Source organism: Xiphophorus maculatus, chromosome 20 (assembly GCF_002775205.1).
Source record: "Xiphophorus maculatus strain JP 163 A chromosome 20, X_maculatus-5.0-male, whole genome shotgun sequence".
In the NCBI taxonomy this organism is placed as follows: domain Eukaryota; kingdom Metazoa; phylum Chordata; class Actinopteri; order Cyprinodontiformes; family Poeciliidae; genus Xiphophorus; species Xiphophorus maculatus.
Window position 1 is genome coordinate 21,068,132 of NC_036462.1, and position 21,279 is coordinate 21,089,410.

Below are 21,279 nucleotides of genomic sequence, written 5' to 3' on the forward strand. Positions count from 1 at the left end.
CAGGGCTCTACAGTGGCTCTTGAGCTGAACTGCAGGTGGGGCCCCGAGCCCTCAAATGACACTCTACTTTGTGCCCCTGAAGTGGGCAGAGTGATGCAGCATTGAAAAAGCCAATAATGCATTATTTCTTTTTTTTGGTTGCCGTGGGCGTGTTTTCATGCAGCTAACGGGACGTGGGTGGGGCACGGAGCTTGGTACTTTCTCTGGTCCCGTGTTCATCCAGAACAACTGCGTTATACAACCGATAATAAGCATGTTTTAATGCTAATGCTCTGATGTACTGATGATCATGCCTGCATTGATTTAGCCAGCTGCGGAATCCGAAGTTCACGTCCAGCCGTCAGTTTGTTCCAACGGTGTGTGACGGTGGAGATGAAACTTTAGCCGTCAGGCTCGTTCCGACACCGTCCCGACCCAGTACTTCTCATTCAGCTCGTTAAATAGGAATACACCAGAAAAAAAAAATGCAGGACGACAAGCAGGAGTCGACCGAAGCCAAGGGCGCAGAGGGTCCGGGCGCAAGCGGCGCCGGGGAGAAAGCGTTAAGTAACGTGAGAGGAGCAGAAACCACCAAACCCAAAGGGATCAGCGCCGTGGCTGTGCTGTGGACCTTCGGGAAATGTCTGAGCGCCTTGCTCCCCGTCTATCTGGCCGGGTACTATCGAGTCAGCACCAGCCTGCTGGTGTGCGGCATGATGGTATACACGGGATGGAAACATGCTCGAGAGGCGAAGGAAGAGCGTCTGAGGTCGGCTATCCAGTTGTTGGACAACGAGGAGGAGTACACGTCCATGAAGTCATCCAAAATCAGGAGAGACCTCCCTGCGTGGGTAAGAAACAACATCAAAACCTCTCAAGATAGCAAAAGCTGTCGACAGTAATAAATCCCCCACCTCAGTTCACTTTGACCTGGAGTAACCTCTGCTTGAAGGCATGCGACCTACAACGAGACTCTAAAATCAAATTATTGAGAATATCATTATTACAGGATGATTTCCTAGATAAATAACCAAATCAGGAGCCTTTTGTATACCGTGTCACACTATAAATCACTTATTTTTATAACATCTTCCATCAATTATCTTTTTTAAATAAATAAATGCATGCAATACAATGTGCAAAAATAATTGTTTCCACATTTTTAATCAATTTCCTTCTTTGCATAACATTTGTATGTTAGAACAACAACAACGCAACACATGGAAGCTTTAATGACCAGATTTCATTATTAAAGATCTTTATGGAAAATATGGAACAGTTCAACTGAAAACCTTTGCAACTCATATGTGACTTTGGCAATTCTGAATAAATGTTAAAATCGCTCTAAATTCACCCATTTGCCATAGTGTTTTCTAATGTTAACCAATCAGAATGATTCTTAGTTAATTACATCCTCACACACAAAGCAGGATTATCAGTCTATTCTTTAATACGTTTTTTTAAATGTTTTGTGTTCTGTAAAATCCTGTGGTGGAACTTCATATTTAATTACCTAGCTGAGCTGTTCTTGTCAGCGTACATTTTCAGAGGAAAAACAAACAGCACTCGATAGTATCTTTAAACACTTTAATCGTTCCGCGGCTGTATTTTGAACTTGTCTTGGAGATTTCTGCTGCAGGCGATGCAGATTTATACTTGCTGCTTCTCAGTGCTTGGAGGCAAAGCTATAATGCAGAACCCACATGTGCCTGACTAGACTCAAAGCATGGTGCTACACCCAGATGAGGTTGCTGTGGGTTCCTTTTGTGATTTCCGTGATTGCTTGCACAACTAGGCACCATGCCACGTTCCATTAAAGTATTAAATAAGTTCTTCTCTAGATTGATTTCTACTCAACTAACATCATAAATTCAGATTCACCTAAAAACAAAAACACAATGAAATATTAATAGCAAAAGCATTACATACACTTAAAATGGCCACACAGTCCTCCTGTCTCTTATCAGAGATACTGCATATCTTTCAGTGTAAGATTTGTGCTGGGAGCTGTTGCATCAACAACCTTCATGTTGTTTTGAAGCAATTTGCTTTCAGGCGTGTCTGAGGGTACCTGGTGAGGTTTCCTGACATTCTCTCTTACTGAATCATTTCCCTATCCTGGCATGTGTTGTTTATGCTCCAGAAAATTAAAGTAGGTTTCTGTATTGTTTTTGTTTTCAGGTCAACTTTCCAGACGTGGAGAAGGTTGAATGGCTGAACAAGGTGAGATAATGCATGATCTGCTTTACTTCATATTTTTAATGTGTGACCTTAGGTCCTTTTTTCAAGTTCAACAAGCACGTTTGTCTATCCAGTATAACAGCTGCCCTGCTGATTGAAAGTTGACAGCATGTGGTAGGTTATTAGATAGTGCTAGCTGACAAACGGTAGCAGAGCTCCTGCTGCTGCTGCCATGTCCCTGTGAAGGCCACACCCCTAGTATAGGTACTGTACTGCAGAGAGCAGGCCCTGCTCCAGGCAGCCCTCTCAACTTTTCCATTTCATTGCAGCCAACCAGGCTGACAGGAAGGGGGAGGAGTTTTTTATTCCCTTGAAACTAAAAAAAGAAAAGCTGCAGCCCCTTTGTGCTTTCGGCCCAGAGAAACTAAGGCTACTTGTATGCACATTGGAAAAATAACATTTTTTCCAGCTAAATGAACCACGGGATCTGAGTGTCTCACAACAGACAAAGCTCTGGTTTGAGACTGCTTATTTGAGGACCGGTCAGCAGATTCTTTTTGTCCTCCACAGGAGTCGGCTGCTGATGACTCACTCCCTACTTATGCCAGACTATAACTATCTGCATTTTTTTCCAGAGCCACAGAGGCATAAAGCCAAACACTGCCTCTGCCTTTTGATTCTTTCCTTGGGGGAACTGAACAAAACTAACAAAACGTTTAACAACTTTGTAAATCTGCCACCTGCAGGGCATTTACTGTTAATATGAAAATGAGTTCCTACATCCATGTAGGAACTGCATATCATTAGTGGGTTAACAGTTGGGAAGGCTCTACGCTTGTCAGTTGCCGCCGTCATTCTTCTATTATTGCTTGTGGCCACTGAAGCATTTTACAAATAGTTTTGTTATTAGATAGCCAAACCCCAAAGCTCACTTATCACAACAGAGGCAGAAGTCTGAGGATATGTATGGCTGATTTTCACATGTAAATCACATTTCTACCATGTGCTCAATTTCCTGTCCAGGTACTGCAGCAGGTGTGGCCGTTTGTGGGCCAATACCTCGAGAAGCTGCTGATGGAAACGATCGCTCCGTCTATCCGAGCTTCAAGCGCTCACCTCCAGACGCTCAGCTTCACCAAAGTGGACATGGGAGACAAGGTGATGGCATCAAGAGTATAGAGCGTCCTTCAAAAGTATTCATAGGACTTTGAAGGGTTTGATATTATCAGCAGTAAAGAAGCCCACGGTAGCTCGTGAGCTATCCAACAGCTCAGGTTGGATAATTTGTTGACAGTCAACTATGAGCTGTTGGGAAAAAAACTCAAATGGGGTTCTGTTTGACACAAACCATGTAGAGGACAGAGCAAGCACTGAAGAAAGTGATCTGTTCAGATGAGACGAGTAACTAACACGTCACAAAACCCTGAATACACTAATCGCACAGTGAAATATGATAATTGGCAGCATCATGCTATGGGGGTGCTGTTCTTCATCAGAGACCGGAAAACTACATGGAATAGATAGGAAAATGAATTGAGCTAGAGTGAACTATGACCCTAAAGAAGCACACATTTATGTAATCCATTTGTGCCAAAGCTTGAAAATCAATGTTCACAGATGCTCTCCTTCTTACGTGACTGAGTTTGAGCTACTTTGGATTTAAAGAATGGGCAATGGATCCAGTCTCTACATAATCAATGCTGGTATAGACAAACACCAAATCCTTGCATCCGTAATTCAAGCAGAAGGTTTTGGTACAATACAAGGCATTGGCTGAATAAAGATGCAAGCAACAATTTTCATATTTTTACTTGTGAAACACCACGTGTCAGTCTTCTGCATTAAGTCCCAGTAAAAAAATGGCTTTGTGGTTGCAATGTGACAAAATGTGAAAAAGTTGAAGGCATATATATGATTTTGCAAGTCACCATAAAAATTCTATGACATGACTTTATTAACTAATGAAACATTTGATTAAAAAACATCTGCACTCCCTGTTTGCTGCAGGCCATGAAGGTGGTGGGCATCAAGGCACACACAGAGAACGACAAAGGACAAGTCCTGCTAGACCTCTACATCAGGTAACTGCTTCTCCTTTCTTCTCGTGTCTGGCAGCTTGTTGTAACTAACGCCAATGTTCCCCTTTTCTCAGTTACGTTGGAAATGTGGAGATCAATGTCGAAGTGAAAAGATACTTTTGCAAGGCGGGAGTCAAAGGAATTCAGGTTTGTCGTTTTGTCCAGCTTTAAAATAAATTCATGCGTATTAAACAACATGGAATAGAAGGTTTCCAATTAAACCTTTGTGTTTTTCTGCCACCAGCTACATGGGATGATGCGAGTGATTCTGGAGCCTCTGATTGGAGATGTGCCCATAGTGGGAGCCGTCACCATGTTTTTCATCCGTCGGCCTGTAGGTCTATTTAAAGTCACCCTTATTTGTCCTTTTCATGCTGCTCAATAACCTCACTTTGATGCGACTATCATGTGTCCCTGTGTAGTCCGAAAGCTTTATCTTGCTATTGATTCTCTGTCAGATCTGATTGACTTACTCTTTGCTCAGCGTTCTCATTTCTTCCCAGAAACTGGACATCAATTGGACTGGATTGACCAATTTATTGGACATTCCTGGACTGAAGTAAGTCATGCTGAGAAAGACTTTTTTGGATTTTACTCAACAATAGGGAATTTATTTTTTATTAAGAAACATTTTAACATTTGAAACGTTTCTTCTTTTTCTTCTGCTAATGAAATATCAAACTGTTTTCTGTTACAGTGTTATGTCAGACAGCATGATTATGGACGCCATTGCTTCGTTCTTGGTGCTGCCCAATCGTCTTGTTGTCCCACTGGTCCCTGGTTTACATGTGGCTCAACTACGCTGTCCGCTACCCAGGGTAAAGCCTCGCTTCCTGCATGTTTTACATTAGTTCACATCCCAGGATAAAAATATTATTTTGCTCTTGTTTTCATTCTCAGGGTGTGGTGCGCATCCACCTGCTGGAGGCACAGAATCTTGTTGCCAAAGATAACTATGTGAAAGGGGTCATGGCAGGCTTATCTGACCCATATGCCATATTAAGGATGGGGCCTCAGACCTTTACCTCCAAACACATCGATAACACAGATTGCCCCAAATGGGGAGAGATGTATGAGGTGAGAAAAAGGACACGTTTTTGAGACATTTAAGATTTATGCAATACCCCTTCAGCATACAACAGGGTCGTGTTTGGGATCATTCTGGAGGTTAATTCCTGCTTTATTCCAAAATCTGTTCTGACTTGATTGAGATCATATAGCTATTGATTTGAGATGAAATTGAATAATTTGGAAGTGGCTTTCCTCTCTGGAGAGAGAGAGCAGGATTTTATGGCTCGGCTCATTGAAGAGATACAGCTCTTTCGACAAATAACTATGAAACAGACCCGCAACATGATGCTACCACCACCATGCTTTACAGCTAGTATGGTTTAGCTTTTAAAACCCTCTGCTTAATTCTCCTGTCATTCTTTGGGTCATTGTGGCCAAATTGTCCAAAAAATGTCTAATCTGGCCATCAAATCTGTCTCTAAGAGGATTTTGGTTTATTCATGTGGGCCACTTTAAATTTTAGTCAAGCAAAGCAGGCACTTCCTTTCTTCTTCTGCAACCTGAATTGCTTTCACAAAGCTGTTCAAATCTTATGGACTACACTCAAAAGTCAGTCATTTGATATCCATGCCTGTAAGGAATGTATGGTAAACTTCTGACCACAACTATTTTCAATACTTCATCAGTTTATAGAACTTCATTTCACTTGGACTCGTTCTGTGTTGAAAATGTTCATTTTTCATTCATATGTCACACCAACAGCTCCCAAGCAAATCCCTCTGTCAGTCCTCATGCCATTATGTGTGTGTTGTATGTAAGGTTATTGTCCATGAAGTGCCGGGTCAAGAGCTGGAGGTGGAGGTTTATGACAAAGACACAGACAAGGATGATTTCTTGGGAAGGTACACGCAGATAATTCATGTCTTTGTTTTGCATTGTTAAAATCTGTCACGCTCGCTTTTCACCATTCATTTGTCACCAATTGCAAACAGTAGGGAAAAAAGCCCTAAATATTAGCTTGGCTGTATTATTATTAGCTGTAATGAATTGTTAGCGGTATTATGTTACATCTTATTTTTCTGCAGGACCAAATTAGATCTGGGTATTGTGAAAAAGTCCATAGCTGTTGATGATGTAAGTGATAAGCTTTCATAACTTTGACTAAATTGTCTATAAACACAATTTATAGACAATCATCAGAATGCAAACATGTGAGTGCACTCCTGTTTCTAGTGGTTCACTTTGAAAGACACTCCATCCGGACGCGTTCATTTCAAGCTAGAGTGGTTGGCCTTGCAGTCTAACACTGAACAACTTGAGCAGGTTGGAGCCTTTCTATTTAAACAAAAATGCAAAAATGAATCATCTGTTCCAGCCCGTATTTTTCTTCTCGAAGTCTTAACAATTCAAACAATGTTTGTGAAATTCACCCAGGTCCTAAAAAGGAATGAAAGCATCACCAGCAAGAACTCCAACCCTCCCTCTTCAGCTATCTTGGTTGTGTATCTCGACAAAGCTGAGGCACTTCCCGTGAGTCAAATATCTCTGCCCTCTCTGCCCACATACGTGCGTCGCTCAGAGCTGCTTCCTGTGTGGTTAAACTGGGGCAGAACTGGAGCTGCCATCTGTCTTACATTCCACATCTTTGTTGTGTTGGTCTCCAGCTGCTGTATCACTCTGTTTTGCTGTAGAAGAATGCACCTTACATAGGTCAACACTGCTGCACACACTATTTGAGTACATGTTAATATGTGGTGGCATATCTAACAGCAAAGGGAACAGCTATGAGAGTCACACTTAATCATTGTGTGTGTGTGTGGGGGGGGTGTTGCTGTTAAGCACACTTCCTTTTTTTACCATGGAGAATAACTCGTTTCTGTTGCTATGGTAGCCTCAAAAACACACAAAACCATAGACATGCCCACATTTTCAGACTTATGTGATCTAGACGCATCTTAATAAAGTAGGAAATCATTGAGAAAAATGTTTTTCAACAATGCCATTAAAACACATAAATTGATTATTTTAATTTGTTTGTCAGTGAAAATGAAAACACAAAAATCTGTTTCTCAGCAACAGATGTTGGACAAATAAAAAGGGTTTTTAGTGCAAAAATCTGGGTCTGCTGAAAGATATGTTCATATTCTGCACAAAATATGAACTCATACTTTTTGTGTACAGGAAGCCCAAGTTGCTCTGTCCTTCAACTCCTCTTTATTGTTGGGTATTGTGTCACTCATCTTCCTCTTGACAAATGATAGTGACGATCTATCTACTGGATAAATGTCAAGTCAACCCTCTTCCCCCATGATTTATGGGGGCATAATATCACATTTCTGCTCTGAAAATATCAATGTAATATTCTAATTTACTGATAAACTAAATTAGTGTTTTTATTAGATGCTTTCTATATCAAAATTACCAGAAATCAAAATTCTATTTGTAATGTTTCCATATCACTTTTTGATTTGAGTTTATGAAATATATCAACTTGTTGAAGATATTTTAATTTAGTGGGATTTGTTTCTTTTTTGTTTCTTTGTTGCTGTGCTCTTGCTCAAAAATGTCTTTATGTATCTTACTGTGTTCTTATTTTGCTAAAACTTTAGATGAAGAAGGGAAATAAGGAGCCCAATCCCATGGTGCAGATATCTGTGCAGGAAAAAACCAGAGACAGCAAGGTGAAATTGCTCCAATAACTTACTGAACTACTATAGATGGGATCTTTTTTCTGCATTGTAAATATAGTTGTTTTTTTTTGCTCTTTTAGATTTGCTACACCACCGTCAACCCAGAGTGGGAGGAAGCTTTTACTTTCTTTATCCAAGATCCTCGCGCTAAGGACATAAACGTTCAGGTAGGAGCCATTTTATTTTGTTGTTAATGTTTTGTAAAATCTGTGTGCTGCTGCCATTCTTGGTCAGGATTCTCTTGTAAAAGAACATTTTAATCTCAATAGGAATTTCCAGGCGAAATAAAGGTTGATAAATAAATTTTTAAAAAATGGATATGAAGCAAATGTAATCTGATATCAGTGAATTGGTCATTATTGTAATTTGGTCTTCTTTTATCAGGTGAAGGATGCTGACCGCGTGCAGACGTTGGGCAATTTGACCATCCCTCTGTCCCGTGTACTGGAAACTTCCCATCTTTCTCTAGACCAGTGGTTCCAGTTGGAAAACGCTGGATCTGCGAGTCGCATCTACATCAATGCAGTTCTCAGGGTGAATAGTTGGGCTGATTGTTGTTTATCCTGCCCTATATTCTACAAAATGTCAAACTCACTGTTGACATTTTGTGCTATCTCTCTGTTTTCCATGTTTTTTCCTGCGCAACACAGGTCTTGTGGTTAGATGAGGATCGTATTTCAGCTGAGGTCTCTTCTAATGTGGCAGCTGGACTTTCGAAGCAATTGGCCCAGCAGTCCTCCCCTCATCCCAGCTTTGCTACTGAGGTAATGAAATGCAATGCAATTGAATATCATTTCCCAAGCAAACAAAATAGCTTATGTCGTGTTTGTATTCAGGGACTGCTTCGAATTCACCTACTGGCAGGTCAGAATCTTGTTCCCAAAGATAACCTGATGGGTGGAATGGTGAAAGGCAAGAGTGACCCTTATGTCAAGCTCAACATTGGAGGCGAAACATTCACAAGTCAAGTTATAAAAGGCAATCTGAACCCAACCTGGAATGAGATGTATGAGGTAAATGTCTGTTAACTAAAGTTGTACTGATAAAGATTTTTTGTTCCATGTGTCTCAATCCAGTACTTGAAAATGATAGACATATATACAGAAGAACAACACGTAATGTTTCATTAGCTTTACAGGTTCCAGGCTTAGTATTGTGGAATGTGCTCCACCTAACTCACTTAACAGTTATGTTCAGTCACAGGAGACTGATTGTCAATTATTGTTCATTTAAAAATGAACATGAAGCAATCATTTTCATGTTGAAAGCATTGTGACTTTTTTCTGTGTAGGTTGTTCTGACCCAGCTCCCTGGTCAGGAGCTGCATGTGGAGGTGTTTGACAAAGACATGGATATGAAAGATGACTTCATGGGAAGGTAGCTTTGCATCTTTCAGTGATATTGTTTTCTAATTAGATTTTAAATTATCCCTTTTTAATAATTAATTTTATGATTTGCAGGCTGAAGATATGTCTAAAAGATATCATTGACTCTCAGTACATGGACCAGGTGGGAGTTTTGTTGGAAATTAAAAAGCTGAAATTAAACGATATTTCATCAGTATTCTTATCTCCAGATTTATTATGTACTTTAGTGAAAAATGAAGCATGTAATTTCTTACATGTCCACATGAAGGAGTTTGTTCCAAACAGACCCATTTGTTCCCATATTGAAGTGTTTTGTCTCTATTCATCAGTGGTACACTCTCAGTGATGTGAAGACTGGTCGAGTTCACCTGGTCTTGGAATGGGTTCCAACGTCTTCGGAACCAGATGGGTTGGATCAGGTTAGTATGTTCTCAGTTAAAAAATCACCTCATTGCAAGCTTTTCTTTAAAAATAATAATAATAATAATACTTATACTAATATTTTCTGTGGCTTCAGGTCCTTCAGTTCTACTCCAGACAATCCTACCAGAACAAGACAGTACCTTCAGCTGGTCTCCTGTTTGTGTATGTCGAACAAGCAGATGGCTTACCAGTGAGTCACTTAGCAATGTTTTGGTGAATAATTGGTTAAATGGGCAGCTAGATTAGGAACTATCATAGAAAATCATTATTTTTCTCTGTCTTTAGGTGAAGAAAAGTGGAAAGGATCCAAAAGTAGGAGTGGAGTTAAGACTTGGAGAAATGTCACGTAAAACTACAGTAAGATCAAAAACTCCAATCATATATCCCTATTTTGGCTTGGTTGGTTGATTTGGCTCTTTGCTTTATTTGTTGGTCATTTCTTTTTGATCTTTGAAGGTGTGTGATCGTACAATCTCGCCTAAATGGAATGAGGCGTTCTGCTTCCCTGTTCGTGATCCAAGACAGGAAATTCTTATTCTTAAGGTGAGAAGTGAGACACACAGCTTGACAGAGAGTTTTCTTATGGATTAATACTTCTAAGCTTACATGGGACATTATGAATTGTCTTCTTTTAGCTCTCTCACAGCTGGACCCTGCCTATTGGCTCTCTGATTGTCCCTGTCAGAGAGTTGTTAGCTGAACCAGACCTGGTCTTGGATCAGTGGTTCCATTTGGATGGAGCCTCACCTGAGAGTCAAATCCTCTTAAGAACTGAACTCAAGGTAGGATAGTCTGAATTTGTTTTGTCTAAATCTTTTGTTTTTTTCACTTCCAATAGGTCCACCTCTCTGTCTTTAATTAATCTTCCATTTTGCGGTGGTAGCTAATGCTCCTGTCATACTGTTGCCTACCTATAGTAGCTTACATTTGTGTAGCGTGGTCCAATGCTCAAGCATTAAGTAAAATGGCTCTACATGAATAGAAAATACATAATACTGCCCCTTTAAATATGAAATGAGTAAAAAACAAAACAAGAAGTAACATTACAGCAAAAGTATCTTACCCAATCATGACATACTGCACAACACAGACAACATGGTGAATGCTATCTTAATCCACTGGTTTCATTAATAGCAGCATGCATGCATACTTCAAATAGGTGATATAGCAGGGTTGAGAAAATAATTTCTCAGGTTTCTAAAGGACTTTTTTGAGCTCTTGCTTCCTCGGTTTGTTTTTCTTTTGGGGCTCCAGTAAATCTAATTAGCAAATTATTTTTACTCAACCTAATTACAGATGTTGGTTCCTACCAAGTGTCCTGTTGCTACGGAAAAGACTAAAGTCTCTGTAGTGTCAGACCCCACTCCAGCAAAACGCAGGCCAGAGACAGACACAATCCTCAGGTAAAATAATTGAGAAAAGTTTATTCTCACTTATTTCACTTAAGTACCTCTTGAAGTTGATTCGATTTTACTGCTTTTTTGTTATTTAGGTCAGCTTCAGTAGACACTCCTCCTGTGGAAACTATTGTTCCCTCAGTGCTTTTGGATGAGGAGGTTCATAAAGTAAAGGAAACTGCAGTTGATGTGAAGAAAGATAAAGTGGAAGAATCACCGAGCCCGGCAGTAACACAACCCCCTCACACATCCCCAGACCTCACTTTTGCCAGTGAGGTAACATATATAAATAAAGCTTAATAGTATTGCATTATTGCATTTAAGACAAACGACACAACAAGCTTTAATTGAATATAAATCAATATGCCATTCATACAGGGACTCCTGAGACTCATCCTGTTGGAGGCTCAGAGTCTGGTTGCTAAAGATAACATTATGGGTGGTCTGAAGAAGGGCAAAAGTGATCCCTACGCAAAGATCAGCGTTGGTGAAGTCATGTTTAAAAGCGCTGTGGTGAAGGAGAATCTCAACCCAGTCTGGAATGAGCTCTATGAGGTTGGATCTTAAACAGCAGTGCATGTTTTGACTTTATAATGACTCTCACACACTCATTCAAACTGCTGTGTGTGTCCTCAGGTGGTGCTGAGGCCTCAGTCAGGGCAGGAGGTGCAGGTGGAAATGTTTGATAAAGATATGGACAAAGATGACTTCTTGGGCAGGTGAGGCTGACAGTCTTATCTGCATTTTTATGAAGCTCAGTAAACATATGTTTACTGAAAGTTACTTCTCCACAGAAAATAATATTAAAACCATAAAACATGTAGAAGATGAGAATCTAAAATCAAATAACAGAACTTAGAGGGTGATATCTTATAGAATATAGCATTTTTTTTCTTCTATTTATAGACTAACATTTCCTGGTTTGCTTGAAAGAAGTTAATTTTAAATAGAATTGCACAACATATCGATTAGTAATCATCATCGCAGTATCCCAAATGCAAAGGACTGATTTGATGCATTCATTGATAATATTTTCTGCTAATCTGATGACCTCTGAGTGTAGTCATTCAGTGTAGTCACTGAATGACTACACTGAATGTGTATTTTTAGTGGTTGAGATGATAAAGCTAACAGACAATGGAATAGATGACATATAATCATAATTAATATCAATCAGTATGACTGGATTAATTGTAATCCAATCATTTGGTTAGATTTTCTCAGCAGGAGTATCAGAATTACATATTTTATCTGACATTGTGCAGTCCTAGTGTGAATAACCTCTCTTATTTCATGCTATTAAAAAGATAGCTTTATTTTGGTTTTATATTATATGTTTATTTATATTATCATATTATACATTATGTTCTTCATTCTCAACAGGTTCAAAATAAGTGTTTCGGACATCATCCGCTCTCAGTTCATAGATCAGGTTTGTGTTTTTCTTCTTTGCACAGTGTTAATAAATCCTCCTGGATGCATTTATGGATGCAAATAAATGATGCCTGTAAATAAATAATTCTGTTTCAGTGGTACACCCTGAATGATGTGAAGTCCGGTCGTGTTCGTCTCATTCTGGAGTGGGTCCCAACGGTGTCCTGTAATGACAATCTTGAACAGGTTAATATAATATTTATTAAATATCTTTTACTCTTATTATAATTCTATTTAATTCTATTTTTTTAATTCATTTGAATACATCTCCACTAGTCAGTGGACTAGAAATCAGAATAGCCTAATTTTCTCTTGATTAGCTCTGATTTATATTTCACAAGTTAAATACTGAAAATGTTGCTTTCCTCTTCATTTAATCTGTCAAATAAAAATGTTTGCTATTTTTGCAAACATTAACTGACAGCACATGCCTTGATGCATAATTTGGGGTTTCAGTAAAACATTAAATAAAGGAGAGGGACGTACGCTTTCATGCCTAAATGAGGATAACATTGTAATTCCTTCATATTCTGATGGATTAAAAACTGCTCCGTCTGCCAAGGAGCCTGCTTCACACTCTTCTCTTTTATGCTTTGGTCAAGACACGGCTGGTCAGACTTCAAAAGCTTAAAATGATTTTGTTATTGTATTTCGTCCTGAGTGCTGAGTCACTGTGACGCATTTCTATTTGATTTCAGGTGATGCAGCTGCAGTCTCTCCAGTCTTACCAGAACAAGGCTGTTCCCACTGCAGCACTGCTTTTTGTTTACATGGACAGAGCACACTCGTTGCCTGTGAGTCATATAAAACTTCTTAGTAGGAACTACTGATTAAGGAACAGTTTTGAGGTTTTTGTGTTCAATCTGAAACCATAATTACTGAGAGGGAATATAAGCTCTTCTCATATTGGGATGTGTGTTGCAGCTTAAGAAGAGCGGTCAGGAGCCCAAAGCTGGAGCTGAGCTTAAATTTGGGAACACAACTCACAGAACCAAGGTATGAAACAACAAACTCATGGAATAATCCACAATGTTCTATGACATACATTTCTGTACTGTGGGTATTATATACTTTGTCACTACTTTAGTCAAACTTAATCAGTTTTAGCAACCGAAGTACTACATTTCATCAATGTCTTTATCAAAATTCCTTAACAATAATGGTAAGCAATAGCTAAATAAAACCCTATATTTTTCAACATATAAAAGTAAGTTGCTTTACAAAAATAATACCAGAATTGATAGGAGTTAGGTAATTTTATATTTGAATAAAATTTCAAATATATTTTGAGAACAATGAGTTTATGGGGTATTTTATTCAACTCTGCTTTCATCTATACTTTTCTGTCTGAAGGTCTGTGAACGCTCCAGATCACCGCAGTGGAGTGAGGCGTTCCACTTCTCCGTTCATGACCCCCACCAAGAGATGCTCATAGTGAAGGTGGATGTCTTAAATGTTTCAAAACACTAATAAGGTTTCTCCCACTATCAAGTGAATGGTCAAAGTTCTAAGTTGTGTTGCTAATGTGTCCTGTTATCTAAAGTTATCCAGTGCATGGGACCAGCCAATGGGATCGCTGGTGCTCCCTGTGAGGCAGCTGCTCTCTGAACCTCAGCTGGTCCTGGACCAGTGGATGCCTCTGGACGGAGCTTTACCTGAAAGTGAACTCCTCCTCAGGGCTGAGCTGAAGGTATGACAACATTTACATGCCTAGATTTGCTCCATTCAACTCGCATAGTAGCGACCAAGTGGATATTTGTTGTTGGCAGATCCTTGACACACGGTTGACAGAAGTTCCTCAGACATCTGCCGCTGCTTCAAAAGAAGAGGATGCCCCTGTTCCCACTGAAAAGATACGCAAACCAGCTGAAGAGGAGAAAAAAAGCCCAAACTTGGCAATAAATGAGTGAGTTATTCATAATTGCTTTGAAGAATAAGTAAGTTTAAACTTTTACTGCTGAACTTTATAATGTAGTGAAAGTCAGGAATTTAATAGTTCAGCATTCATGTAGTTTTCCTGCAGATTGGCTTTTATATTTTCCAATGGTCCAATGTGTTTTCAGTTCTCCTGTTGTAGTCCAACCTACACACCCTGAATCCACACATGACACATCCCATTCTCCTGCAGTAAGGCACATCACAGAAAAGGCAACAGTAACTATGTCCTAAATGTTTCCGCTGTTGTAACTGAAATCTTTTTCTGCCAGCCGGTGGAGGAACCAGCATATGCAGAAGAGCCTCAGATTGAGTCACACTCTCAGGTTGACACAGATGTGAAGCCACAGCCAGTTCAAACAGAGGAGTGAGTTGAATTTGACTCACAAATATTTTGGAAAATATGAACTACAAGCAAAACAGACTGAAATAACTAATGTGTTTTTCTGTTTATCTGTGAGTGTAGGACAGGTTTAGGAGGTCTGGCTCAGGCCACAGTTACAGGTCTACCCACTGGCCCAGCACCACCAGCAAAGGTCACAGAAATCCCCAAAGTGGCTCCAAGTCTTCCACCACATACAGTACCGGGTCAGGACTTTGGTAAACAGGTGGGTTTGCCGATTATCTGAAGTTTGGAGTGACAGAATTAGCTTTCCACAGCTAATACTTAATGCATGTTAATGCTTTTAAACAAAAACGCAAACTTCCATAAACTGCCAGAAATTTTGATGAATTCATGTCTAGTGAATATAAACAAAGTTGAAAAAAGGTCTTGAGGCATCTTTAACTGTCTATTTATAAATATAATCTTTAGTACGATGAAAAGGCCCACCACCCAATTTTCTAATGAATTTACAGCAGGATTTTTCTAAAATACTTTAGGTTGCAGTGTGTTGTGAATTGGTGCTCTATAAGGAAACTGAATTAAAGTGATAATGGTATAATTGTGAAACCCTCACACAGTAACAAATGAGGAACATTTTAGAAAGAATGTTTCAATCAAATGTATGTCCAATTATTTTTCTTAATAAACAGTGATGTCAATCAAAAGGGACAGACTCTGTTGAGTTTCCGCCTGTTGAAAGCGGTCTCTAAATAACTCCAGGCTCATTTGTCCTTTCAAATATCCTGCTGTAGCATCTGTTGGAGCTGGTTTTCAGTCTTCTTATCATGTGCAGGTATTATTGTGTCATGTTAGCTTGTAAAAACTCCAGAAACTTAAAATAAGCACGAGCATTTAACAAGGGATGAAACACTCATTGGTTTGCAACAGTTGAGTAACCATTCTGTCAGTGACGTGTAATGCACTCTTAAATGAAGATGAATTTCAGATTTTTTGTTGCTAATAATGAGCAACATTGTGCCTGTTTTAATAATTTATATCTTCCTCCTGTAGGGGGTGCTGAGGATCCACCTGCTGGAAGCCCAGAATCTCGTGGCAAAAGACAACCTAATGGGGGGCATGGTGAAGGGCAAAAGTGACCCTTATGTCAAAATCCATATCGGTGACATCGCTTTTAAAAGTCATGTCATCAAAGAGAATCTAAACCCAACATGGAACGAAATGTATGAGGTGGGCAGTTTTGTGATTCAAATATTGCAACTTTTGTTTTCTCTTTTGTCGTTTTTTTTGAAGATGTGCATCTCTGCTTATTTAAACAGGTAGTTTTGAGTGGCCGCAGCGATCAGGACATCAAGTTCGAAGCATTTGACAAGGATATAGATTCAGATGACTTCTTAGGAAGGTGTGTGGCATGTAAAGTTTTTATAAATTACTGAAGGAGAAAAAAAGCCAGAGCTTTTTACAATATAGAGAGAAATGATCAAAAGTATGCATATCTTTTGCACCTCTCCATATTATGCACTTATATTGTTACAACATCAAACTTCTATTTTGGCAGAATTTCTATGTGATAGACCAATACGAAGTAGTACTTAACTGAACTTTAACTTACATCATAACTTACAACATCCCAGGCTGAGCACTGTTCAATCCATCATTAGAAAAATTGAAAGGGTGGCACAACTGCAGCGCTACCAAGACATGACTGTCCTCCTAACCTGATGAGATAAGCAGCCAAGAGGCCCGTTATAACAGAGTGTCAAGTATTGAGTCAAGTTTTTTGCAGCAACTTTTCTTCCAGAATTGCCCTGTGGTTCCATCTCTCCTATGGATTCAGGAGAGATGAATGCAAATACCGTACACACCACAAGTTTTAGATTTTTATTTGTAAAATAGAAAAAGATGTATCATTTTCTTTTTTACTTCATAGTTACGAATCACTTTGTGTTCTATCACATAAAATATAAATAAAATACATTGAAGTTAATGGTTGTAGCATTGCTAAATATGTGAGAAAGTTATGTTACGGCAGTGTAAAATCTTGTAAATCATATGTTTACAGATTCACTGTGAAGCTGAATGATGTCATCAGATCACAGTACACAGATCAGGTTAGTCAGTAACTCATGATCCTGAGTCTCATCTTAAGCCTTCTGAACTTTGTGTTGTTACATTGTTTAATGAAGGGTGTTGGTTTGCCCGTTCATCTCTGAATCTCTCTGCTGCAGTGGTTCACTCTGAAAGATGTGAAATCTGGACGAGTTCACCTGATTCTGGAATGGGTTCCTACTGTGTCAAACCCAGCAAGACTAGAACAGGTCGGCCCTCACGAATGGCTTTTTAGAGACTAGTGTTGAAGAACCATGCCAGCAACATAGATTTATCTCTGTGGTTTATGTTTACAGGTGCTGCAGCTTCAAACCCTGCAGTCATATCAGAACAAAGCTGTTCCCTCTGCGGCTCTACTCTTTGTCTACATAGAGGCGGCACACTCACTTCCAGTGAGTCAGTGGTTGTTGTTTTTTATCATCACTGCTAGATAGACATGATTTAATGTAAAACATAACATCAATCTATCTTTCTGATGCAGTTTAAGAAGAGTGGAAAAGAACCCAAAGCAGGAGTGGAGCTTGTTCTGGGTGAAACAACCTTCAAAACTAAAGTGAGACTCCTAATACCTTCTACTCTCTCTGCTTGGAATGATACATATTTATCCAGTAATGTGTTTGTCATCATTCCTCAGCTGTGTGACCGGAGCGCCAGTCCTAAGTGGAACGAATCTTTCTACTTCATCATCCATGACCCTAAGCGTCAGATGCTTGTGGCTAAGGCAAGACGGTTTTTGTATGGTGTTGTGTAGTAAATAGGCCTACAATCAGCTGAAACTAACTATCCCTCTCACTACATTGTAGTTGTCCAGTGGCTGGGACCAGCCAATGGGATCGCTGGTGATCACAATCAAAGAGCTCCTCGCTGCACCACAGCTGGTCCTGGATCAGTGGTTTCATTTAGATGGAGCCTTACCTGACAGTCAGATCCTGCTGAGGGCTGAACTCAAGGTGAGGACATATATAAAATTATATGGGCATACTTCATGTTAATGCTTTTAGATATGATGACTACTACTGATAGTCTCACTCTGTTTCTAAAAGATTCTGAGCTCCAAGATGGTGGAAATGATTGGCTCAGGGACTCTGCCCTGTGCTGCTCCTGCACCTGGAAATGGCCAGGTGAAGTTGTCTCTGTTATACACCTCAAAGGAGAAAAAGCTCGTTGTGATCGTCCATGCCTGCAGGTGTGTGCTGAAACACTTACAGTTATAATGTTTTTTATAATTTCTTTATGCACAGGCCAGTTTCTTTAGAGGGTACAAGAGTTAAGCAACATGTTTTATACTAAAAAATTACAGATCTTAATGATTTCAGTTGGTCAGCCTCAGTTTGTAAATGAGAATGTGGACAAAAGAAATTAATAACATAATGAAAGACACATTTTTTTCTTACTATATAAAGCAGACACTCAAAAACATCCAGTGACATTCTTTCCAGAAATTAATAGCATCTTCATTTAAAAACGAAAAATATAAAAAATTAAGATCTAAAATAAATCCTTAATATACATTTATTAAAACTGGGTGTTTGGCTAGGTTATCAGTAAACTTGCCTCAATAGTTAGGTTTGGATAGATAAAGTTTCTGTTTGTTGTTTCTTTGTACACAGAGGTCTGTTGTCCCAAAGTAAGGATGCTGTTGATAGCTACGTCTCCCTCATGCTGCTGCCTGACAAAAGTAAAGCCACTAAGAAAAAGACAGCAGTGAAGAAAAGAGACCTCAACCCAGAATACAATGAAAGGTAAAACATTTTCTTTATTTGTGTTTGAATCTGTTATTATTTCTTAACTGCTTTTTCACGTTTTTAAATATTTTTTAAGGTTTGAGTATGATCTGCCTGAAGACGAGGCCAGATTCAGGCGCCTCAGTGTGTCAGTAAAGAACAACTCCGCCTCCTTCAGGAGCCGGGATGTTATTGGACAGGTCAGTGTGAAACTGCACCCACACACAGTTTTATCACTCTTGTCACCCTGACTGCAGGCAACCTAAGATCAAGAGTTTACATACAATGCTATGTGGATTTTCCACAAAGCATGAAAAACGCTACAAATAAAAACAGGAAGAATGTTCAGCATGCAGCTTGACTCGTGACTTATTCTACATTTGACATGCATGTCACACTGACAATAACTAAACATATGAAGAATCACCCCTTACAGTTGCTGATTTTTTCCATTAGGTGCAGATTGAGTTGGCCCAGATTGACCTGAAGTCTGGAATCACTGACTGGTGAGCAGAACATGTTGAATGAAACCCAAACTCTGATGTGTTCTGTATAAAATCATATAAAAGCTACATCTCTTTCTTTTATTTTCATGAAAATATTAACATCTTACTTTATGTTGTAGCCTAGATGTTTTGTTCATAAAGAATTGAGACTAGACTTGGTGGTAGATGATAGTAGATAGTAGTTTGTCTAATCCTTTGGATGCTGTAAGATTTTTGGTCTTTTTTCCTTTTCATTAAATATCTATTTTTATTGCAGGTTCACTTTGACTGATGATGCTGAATAGCTGCCTTGCTCACCCACTTGGAGAGTTTAAAAACCGAACTCTGCTGTTACTCTCACTGATGCCTTCTCTTTCCCACCACTGCTGCAGTTTTAACTGCATCCACCAAGCTTATTGTGTATTAATATGAAGTATAAAATGGACTGCACTGCATATAGGCTCCTGCACCACAGATAAGATGACAAAGCAATTAAGTAGAAGGAAAGTAATTAAGTTTAAAGATGGAGCCGAGAAAGTGGATGATGAAGAACCCTTTGAAGAACTTTGTTTATTTTCCTGGTTAATAATGGTAAAATAGGAAAGTTTTATGCTTGAAGGGCAAATATGTTTTATATGTATCCTTTAATCAATGTTTTGATGCCATTTCAGTATTCAAAGCTTTATCTTAAAAGGGCAGTATTATGTAAAATCATCTTTTTTGAGCTTTACATCATGTTATAATGTTATACTTTCATCAAAAACATACTTGTTGCCTTGATTCTTTCATGCATGTTTGAGTAATCCTTTAATCTACTGTGGCAAAAATTATGAGGCACCTAAACGCTTGGTCTCACGGAGTGCTGCCTTGTCCACAAAGGTCCTCCTCAGAGCTGCAGTCTCCAAGCTGAGCCTCCACCCCCACCCCGACTCACCCACTCAGTTCCTTCAAACTAGCAGCAGCAGCAATTAGTGAACATCTGATGGAACTGCACGTCATCTGAGCTCATTAGACGAGCTGTTGCATCTCAGTGCAACTCTGGTAAAAATTATAACGTCTTAACGGAGAAACATTATGATGACATGCTGAAGACTGTGTCTTTTAAGTCATATTTTATATATATATATATATAGGATTTTCATAACAACTCAAGGTAACAGTTATTTGGTTTTGCTATAAAATGGCTCATTGTGCTTGGAAAATCCATAATACTGCCCCTTTGAAGACAAACATAAACTAGGAATTATAATCATTTTACTGCACTTTGCCATCTAGCTTGATTATTTTTCTACATTTGTTTTTTTTACAGTTTAGCTTGTTTGCGTCACATGCTTTCTTTTTATAAGTTTGTATATTTGTAACAACTTGAGATCATATTGAATCCTGTTTGCTGAAATACGGTAAAAAATAAATAAATTTGTTTTGCAGCTTTACATGTGCTTTTGAATTCAGATGGATGTATTATTGATTGATGGAAAATATGTTTCTATGCATTTATGAAAGGAAATAAGAACTTGCCTGCAAACTGAAGATGATGTGAGGGAACATTAGAATAAAAACAGTTTATCCACCTTATTTCTAGCCCCCATGAGGCTTTGCGTGATTTATGGGCGCGACTTCCGCCGCTGACCGGAACCGCCATTTGTTTACATATTAGCAACTCGCTAACCGGCTTTCCACAGAGATTTTAGGCTATCAAATATGTAGGAACTCCAGCTATTACAGCTTACATGTGGCAATATTGTTTTACCGCTACCTACAGCTAAGATTCTCCATATTGCGGCCTGGAGCTCAGCAGCTGCGGAACCTCGAGATTCTGGTTGTGATGGACTAAATGAACCCAGATATTTTATTTTGTCTTATAAAAAGGTTTCCTGGCCCAAACATAATGAAACCGACTCAGATCGTGAACTTTTATTTTATTTTTTTAAATACAAACGAAAAATAAAATTCACATCACACCAAGCTAATATTATGTAGTTCTGGTGTTTTACACTGTCGGCGCAGACACAATCAAAACTGTCAGATGATTTATTACCCGCGATAATAACTCAGAAATAGTCCAAATTAGGATGTATTTTTATTTCTTTCCTACTTACGGAAGGTTTCTGTTTATATCGTAG

At 39.0% G+C, this 21,279-nt stretch overlaps 1 protein-coding gene across 1 annotated transcript; it reads left to right on the forward strand.

Moving 5' to 3' along the window:
* Positions 1-149: 149 nt before the first annotated feature.
* On the forward strand, positions 150-20,589 carry LOC102233320 (extended synaptotagmin-1). The gene is made up of 52 exons (XM_023325552.1): positions 150-830; positions 2,161-2,202; positions 3,184-3,318; positions 4,168-4,241; positions 4,313-4,385; positions 4,483-4,572; positions 4,742-4,797; positions 4,936-5,056; positions 5,139-5,315; positions 6,069-6,151; positions 6,335-6,383; positions 6,483-6,572; positions 6,684-6,779; positions 7,859-7,930; positions 8,020-8,106; positions 8,324-8,473; positions 8,590-8,703; positions 8,776-8,952; positions 9,231-9,316; positions 9,400-9,448; positions 9,636-9,725; positions 9,824-9,919; positions 10,015-10,086; positions 10,186-10,272; positions 10,365-10,511; positions 11,026-11,132; positions 11,222-11,402; positions 11,505-11,681; positions 11,763-11,845; positions 12,510-12,558; positions 12,657-12,746; positions 13,259-13,354; positions 13,485-13,556; positions 13,914-14,000; positions 14,104-14,250; positions 14,330-14,466; positions 14,624-14,687; positions 14,768-14,862; positions 14,962-15,103; positions 15,892-16,068; positions 16,158-16,240; positions 16,901-16,949; positions 17,067-17,156; positions 17,244-17,339; positions 17,429-17,500; positions 17,582-17,668; positions 17,751-17,897; positions 17,991-18,133; positions 18,558-18,689; positions 18,769-18,871; positions 19,128-19,177; positions 19,434-20,589. The coding sequence occupies exons 1-52, from the start codon at positions 465-467 to the stop codon at positions 19,459-19,461; spliced, it is 5,463 nt and encodes a 1,820-aa protein (XP_023181320.1). The 5' UTR covers positions 150-464; the 3' UTR covers positions 19,462-20,589.
* The last annotated feature ends 690 nt before the right edge of the window (positions 20,590-21,279 follow it).